The sequence below is a fragment of the Laccaria bicolor genome, genomic scaffold, assembly GCF_000143565.1.
Source record: "Laccaria bicolor S238N-H82 LACBIscaffold_22 genomic scaffold, whole genome shotgun sequence".
In the NCBI taxonomy this organism is placed as follows: Eukaryota; Fungi; Basidiomycota; class Agaricomycetes; order Agaricales; family Hydnangiaceae; genus Laccaria; species Laccaria bicolor.
In genome coordinates this window covers 47,977-55,620 of record NW_001889893.1, presented here as the reverse complement: position 1 = coordinate 55,620, position 7,644 = coordinate 47,977, and the positions used below count along the sequence as shown (strand labels likewise).

General features: G+C 41.0%; 1 protein-coding gene across 1 annotated transcript; it reads left to right on the top strand.

Annotated features, from left to right (window-relative positions):
- Nucleotides 1–1,330: 1,330 nt before the first annotated feature.
- Nucleotides 1,331–5,206, top strand: LACBIDRAFT_329481 (uncharacterized protein; the record flags this gene model as incomplete). Its single annotated transcript, XM_001883690.1, has 14 exons — nucleotides 1,331–1,338; nucleotides 1,372–1,394; nucleotides 1,436–1,520; nucleotides 1,559–1,679; nucleotides 1,702–1,719; nucleotides 2,017–2,424; nucleotides 2,492–3,524; nucleotides 3,787–3,800; nucleotides 3,859–4,080; nucleotides 4,133–4,463; nucleotides 4,520–4,905; nucleotides 4,959–5,017; nucleotides 5,108–5,120; nucleotides 5,201–5,206. 14 exons carry the CDS (start codon nucleotides 1,331–1,333, stop codon nucleotides 5,204–5,206), a joined length of 2,727 nt encoding a protein of 908 aa, XP_001883725.1.
- Nucleotides 5,207–7,644: the final 2,438 nt, after the last annotated feature.

Below are 7,644 nucleotides of genomic sequence, written 5' to 3'. Positions count from 1 at the left end.
GAGCTGCACGCAAAAGCTGAAGGGTTAGCCAAATGACGCCAAATTATGACGTGCGCCAAGGATCGTCTGAACCCCAGCGCAGGTTCAGACGATCCTTGGCGCACGTCATCGCTTAGTCATCATTTTTAGCGAAAATGAAGATTTATATGTAGCTCTGCCAAATCTGGTCCAAATGACATGGGTTTTTTTGCAGTATGCACTCCTTAATGGTAGGATCATTTTGAAATGAGGCTAAATGTAGGTAAATACAAATAAATAGTCCGAAATGACATGTGTACTTTCAGGAAACATTGGTTTTATGTAGCTCTGCCAAATCTGGTCCAAATAACATGGTTTTTTTTGTAGTCTGCACTCCTTAATTGTAGGATCATTCTGAAATGAGGCTAAATGTAGGTAAATATAAATAAATAGTCCGAAATGACATGTGTCCTCTCAGAAAACATTGGTTTCTGTATACTGATCTTGAATTCACATGATATCACATAGTTTAAAACAAATGCAAACAGTATTACCACACACACAGTGAAATTGTTTGCACATGTTGAATGATTGGTAATCCATCTTGGTCCACTGAAAATGAAGATTTCTATGTAGCTCTGCCACTTCTGGTCCAAATGACATGGTTTTTTTTGCAGTCTGCACTCCTTAATTGTAGGATCATTCTGAAATGATGATAACTGTAGGTAAATACAAATAAATAGTCTGAAATGACCTCAGGATATGTTGGTTTCTGTATATTGAAGTTGAATCCACATGATGTTACATAGCTCAAAATATAGACAAACAGTTTTACCGCGCACGTGGTGAAATTGTTTGCACATATTGAATGCTTAGTAATCCAATCTGGTAGTCTGAAATGACATCTGTACTCTCAGGATATGTTGTTTTCTGTATGCTGAACTTGAATCCATATGATATCACATGGTTAGAAACAAATGCAAACAACTTTACCATGCAGGAGGTAAAATTGTTTGCATATATTGAATGATTAGTAATCAATCTTGGTCCACCAAAAATGAAGATTTATATGTAGCTCTGCCAAATCTGGTCCAAATGACATGGTTTTTTTGCAGTATACACTCCTTAATGGCAGGATTATTCTGAAATGAGGATAAATATAGGTAAATACAAGTAAACAGTCTAAAATGACATATGCACTCCCAGAAAACATTGGTTTCTCTGTATACTGAACTTCAATCCACATGATATCACATGGTTAAAAGCAAATGCAAACAACTTTACCACATAGGAGGTAAAGTTGTTTGCACATGTTGAATGATTAGTAATCCATCTTGAAGATTACTACCTAGCTCTGCCACTTCTGGTCCAAATGACATGGTTTTTTTAGCAGCATGCACTCCTTAATTGTAGGATTATTCTGAAATGGGATAAATGTAGGTAAATACAAATAAATAGTCTAAAATGACATATGTAGTGTTGGAAAACATAGGTTTCTGTACACTGAACTTGAATCCACATGATATCACATGGTTTAAAATAAAGACAAACAGCTTTACCATGTGTGTGGTGAAATTGTCTGCACATATTGAATGCTTAGTAATCCATTCTGGTGGAAACAAGGATTTCTACCTAGCTCTGCCACTTCTGGTCCAAATGACACAGTTTCTTTTGCAGAATGCACTCTATATATGCAGAATCATTCTAAAATGAGGATAAATGTAAGTAAATATAAATAAATAGTTTGAAATGACATGTGTAGTTAGTGTGGCGGGAATTAGGTCGCCCAAATTTGCATCTGCAAATTTGCACTGCAAATTAGCGCAAATTTGCAGGGTGGCGCCACGAAGTCCAAACTTGGGGTGCAATTTAGGGCAAATTTGCAGGGTCATGGAGGGAAAGTGTAGACTGCTCCATTTCGTCTTCTATTGGTCTTCTACTTGAAAGACACTTGCCCTTCAGTCTCCTGGAACATTAGAACGATCACCACCTTGACTCGCAATATTACAGATTGTTGTTCAATATCATGTAGTCACATTTAGATTGAATTTCAAATAGCTGTCTTACTCGAAAAACATCCTGCCCTGCCGCCGCCTCGCGATAATGAGCTCGGGCAAGTACCTCCAACTCAAGCAGTATTTGAAGGCCCTTCCAGACAAACTCCCCATCTCACCTCCAGAGTCGAGACTCAACCGCTTGCTGAACTTCACGCTTGATCAAGATTGGGTAATTGATGCAGGAGAAGAAGCAGCCATTAATCGAGAACCGGAGGCTGCCTTGCATGACTTTCTCCCCAGAAATGATAATGGTATCTTTTACATCAAGGAACGAGGGCCAGGCATCGAAGCGCTGGCGGACGTACTCGAGTATTGGCTGCCAAAACATCCTGGATCAGTGATCTTGGAGTTATGGTTAAAAAGTGCGATCGAGTCTGCAAAGAAGTGCATATTGACTCACGGCAGGGAGGTAAGAGCTTGATCTCATCGATTCCGTCAATCGATTGACAATCCGAACGTGTTGGCTGTGATCCTAGCTTCCAGAGTTTGATCCCGAGCCTCAGAACATTCAACATGCTCCGAAAGGAAAGGCTACTGTGAAATCAGCTTCCAAGCAGTCGACATTGAATGTGACTCACCAAACAACCCTGTTCAACTTAACGGCCCCCAGCTCGCAACCCAAATCAAGTGCGACGTCGACAAAGAAGCTCGACACGAAAGCCCTCGCAGATACGATCAACCCCAATTATGTAGATGGTGCCGAGCCAGACGATCGTCGGGAGGGTGGACGCAAAACGTTGCCGTTGTTGCAGAAGATCTCACGACCATGCTATCCAGTGGCAGACGAGAGCAAGAAGTTGGCGCGTTGTCTCGCGAGCAAGGGTTGTCACACCACCTGGGGGTGGCCTCGTGATAGGACTCGTATCTTGAAGCATGCAGCGGCTTGCGGTTATCTGGCGAAAATGGAAGGGGGAGACTTGGTTCGGCAAGCAATTCACGAGCTCGCCAGGAAAGAACCTGGCCTGGTGAATAAGTTAATGAAGAACATGGGCGTCGCGCCAGAAGTTAAACGTCCCCACGACGATCTCATGGGAATTACTGGAGATGCACCACCCCTGAAACGCTCACGGACTGAGCCAATAATAGGAACACCTCGTGTCGATAACTTAGCAGCCTCGGATACCACAATCCGCGCTGGCCAACCAATGAAGGCCTTTCGGCTTGAAGGGAAAAAAGTACTTGAGGAGAGGGCAAACACTGCGCTAGTCAACTTCATAGTTTGTTGTGGGATCCCTCCTCGTGTTCTCGGATCCGATGAATTCAAGACTTTTGTAAACGCACTCAATGGGAATTACAGCCCTCCAAGCCGAACGACTTTTGAAGATAGTTTAGTGCCGACACATGCCGCCGCCATTAAACTTGTAATGATCAACTACTTCAAGACCTGTCGCGATTTGATGCTTACCTTCGATGGGGGAAAACTTGGGAAGAAAAAATTCTTTTCCATTCTTGCAACAACTGTTCATCGACAATCATTCTGCTTGGAACTTGACGACATATCAAGATTGAGTCAGACAGGCGAATATATATTTGAACTGGCCAAAAAGGTGCTGTTTGATCACCCGTTGTTTTCTCCGTGAAAATTCTGACAAGAAAGTTCAACAGTGGATTTTAGAAATTGGCATCAATAACTGGTGCGGCCTCTCATCAGATAACACTGGAAATACAAACAAGGGAAGAAGACTGACTGTGGAGTGGCTGATCCGATTGTTAGACATGGCAGATGCATGTCATAATCTTCACAACGCATGCAAAGATATATGCAATTTAGATGAATTCAAAGAGGTACGTCACACTCGTTTCTACACGGAAATTTATTGACAATTTTTATACTATCATTTAGATTATCAGCCAGTTGCGAGAGCTACTAGCTTTCATGAGTCTGTCCTCGTTTACTCAGGATCATTTTGATCTCGCTCGTGAGGAGCTTCATATTCCACGAGGCCTTCAATCAGTTGGTGAAACACGCTTTGGAACAATTTATTGGTCTTTAAACTCAGTCATCGATGGTATCCCGGCATTCAAGAAAATTGTTCGGGACCAAAGCATCGGAATTGAGAGCCAGGTGAGCTGTCAGGAAATTGATAATTAGTAGTGAACTGAGGATAGAAATACAGATGCTTCATGACATCTTTGATGACGATGAAGATGTTTTCATCTTCCTTCGAGACTTAAAGCGGTTAGGTGCAATACTCATGCCATTCGCTCGCGCAATTCAGTGCCTTGAGGCAAAGGATACAAACCCATCAGATGTTTATACATACTGGCTTGCGATTGTCGCCCATCTTCACGATATCATGGTAAAAGATGATGCACTGAAGGAGAAAGCAAAATATTCCCGAGCTCTGAAGGAAAAGATACACGCGATAGCAAACTTCCGGTTCTCGCAACTTATAGAAGATGACCGAGCTTCAAATATTTACCTCACCGCCTTTGTTCTCGACCCAGGTATGGCTTTTTAAATTGAAGTCAGGCATAAGCTAATTTTTTTTTCTTACATGCAGAAAACCGTGCGGCTCCAATCCTTGAGAATCCAAACCCACTCGCAATACCCTCCATAACCATCACCCGGGAGAAAGGAAAGAAGCCAGCTATCAAGACGAAGGCTGAAGCACTCCATGGTATTGGGTTGAGCCTTCTGAAGCTGTTACAAAGGGAGTACGGTGATGAATACCGCACAGGTCGCTCAGCAGAGGAGGCACGAAAGGCCATGGAGATCAACCCCCGGATTGCCCATCTGAATCCCCATGACGCCATTAGCGCTTTGAAGAAACAGTTCAAGGCATATTTGGTGGGCATCGAGCCATTTACGCGCAGGCGAGGACGGAAGGAGTCACTACGAGAGTATTGGTGCTGCTATCTTATGCAGGAGGACTCCGACATACTTGCGGTCTGTGCTACTTTGAATTCCACTCCACCCGTCAGCTAACCGCATTCCCATAGGCCCTCGCTGTAAAGATCTTCTCTGCAATGCCGGTGTCAATGGTCGATGAGCGAGCAATGTCAGTCGTGACTTGGCTGAACGCGCCGAGGCGAAAACGACAGGCGGTCTCGACGGTATCAAACCACCTAGCGATCCAAAACTTCAACAGGATGGATACAAGTGTGAGTAATGTTCATGCTTACCTGGATCCTCTTTCACTTTCTCACATGACTGGTGGCTACCACTTTTATCTATAACCTAGACTTAAGCCTAGAGGGTCATTTCTATAACTTAGACATAAGCCTAGAGGCCATATCTATAATGCTTAGGATTTTTTGAAAGGCATTTCAAATGTAGGCCTGGGTATTTCATAGTGAATTTTCCATAGATACCCAGTGCATTTTCTGCGAAATTTCAAATGCAGCCCTGGATATTTCATTGCGATTTTTCAATAGATACCCTGGGTATTTCATTGGGAAATTTTCAAATGTCACCCTTGGTATTTCATTGCGATTTTTCAATGGATAACTGGTGCATTTCACTGTGAAATTTCAAATGTAGCCCTTGGTATTTCATTGCGATTTTTCAATAGATACCCTGGGTATTTCATTGCAAAATTTCAAATGTAGCCCTGGGCATTTCATTGCGATTTTTCAAATGTATCCCTGGATATTTCATTGCAAAATTTCAATGGATACCTGGCGCATTTCATTGCGATTTTTCAATAGATACCCTGGGTATTTCATTGCGATTTTTCAATAGATACCCTTGGTATTTCATTGCGATTTTTCAATAGATACCCTGGGCATTTCATTGCGATTTTTCAAATGTATCCCTGGGTATTTCATTGCAAAATTTCAATGGATACCTGGCGCATTTGATTGTGATTTTTCAATAGATACCCTTGGTATTTCATTGCGATTTTTCAGATGTATCCCTGGGTATTTCATTGCGATTTTTCAATAGATACCCTGGGCATTTCATTGCGATTTTTCAAATGTATCCCTGGGTATTTCATTGTGATTTTTCAAATGGAGCCCTGGGCATTTCATTGTGGTTTTTCAAATGTATCCCTGGATATTTCATTGCAATTTTTCAAATGTATCCCACATGTCAGGGTCCATGCAATGGGCTTCCCTGGAGGGTGGTCACATGATGAATTACCAAAAATGGTCAAAAAATGAAAATTGTAGCCCTACACTGTAGCTTCCCAAATCTGTTTGAATTATGTTCTGAAGTGCTCCTGTTGTGGAGATATGAGGTAAAGGAATTTCAAAAGTGTTGGGTTTTTTTTTTTTTTTGTGTTTTTCTCTATGAAAACAAAACCAAATAACATGATTTCAGTATATTCAGAAAGCTAAAAGAAAGGGCTACAATCATTGTATTGTGGGAAAAATGACCAAAAAAGGAAGGTGCATCCCCTACTATAAGAATCAGATATAGATTTACTGATTGACTACAAAAAAGTCGGACTTAGACTACACAGTTTACTGATACACTATAAAAGACTACAAAAGTCAAACTTTGACTACAAAGTTTACTAATACACTACAAAAGTGTGGACTTAGACTACAAAGTTAGGGTTAGAGTCAAAAGGTTATCTTGACTACAAAGTTTGTAGTGTGCGCTTTTTCATTAAAAAAGTCTGTAGTGTCCGCTTTTTGAGACTACAAAAGTTGTAGTGTTGTGCTTTTTTATTAGAAAAGTTTGTAGTGTCTGCTTTTTGAGACTACAAAAGTTTGTAGTGTGCGCTTTTTTAGACTACAAAAGTTTGTAGTGTGTGCTTTTTTATTAGAAGAGTTTATAGTGTCTGCTCTTTCATTTGGAAAAGTTTGTAGTTGACATGTAGTTTATGGTGTCCTTGGCCCTATCTATGTTATGGGGATGAGGTTGAAGGATTGCCATCATATTGCCAGTGCTGTAGCATTAGTATTTGACATCATGCACAAATTGTCTTTCACATTAGGAAAGGCCATTCTATGTCTTTCATATTGATACCTCCTGTCCTATCTTAAAACATAATTATAAGTTCATGTGGGGATATGGCTGAAGGATTGACATGACATGACCAGTTTTTGACATCATGACCAAGTTTGGCTTTCACACTGTCTGCTTTCACATTGATAGCTACTGGCCTGTCCCAAACATAGTCAACTTTGATACAGGTCTTTGAGGGCTGTAGGATGATGGGCTGATTCATCCTTTGAGGTGTCTTTAAGACAGGTCATGTTGTAAGTTGACCATGTATTGAGTAAATATCAACATGAATAGCCTTCTCTAGCTTGAAAGCCAACTTGGGCAAGATGTGAGGAACTGATGATGTGGCAATAGCAATATGTAATGTCATGTCAATCCTTCAGCCATATCCCCATATGAGCTTACAATTATGTCTTGAGATAGGACAGGAGGTATCAATATGAAAGACATAGAATGGCCTTTCCTAATGTGAAAGACAATTTGTGCATGATGTCAAATACTAATGCTGCAGCACTGGCAATTTGATGGCAATCCTTCAACCTCATCCCCATAACATAGATAGGGCCAAGGACACCATAAACTACATGTCAACTACAAACTTTTCCAAATGAAAGAGCAGACACTACAAACTCTTCTAATAAAAAAGCACACACTACAAACTTTTGTAATCTAAAAAAGCGCACACTACAAACTTTTGTAGTCTCAAAAAGCGGACACTACAAACTTTTC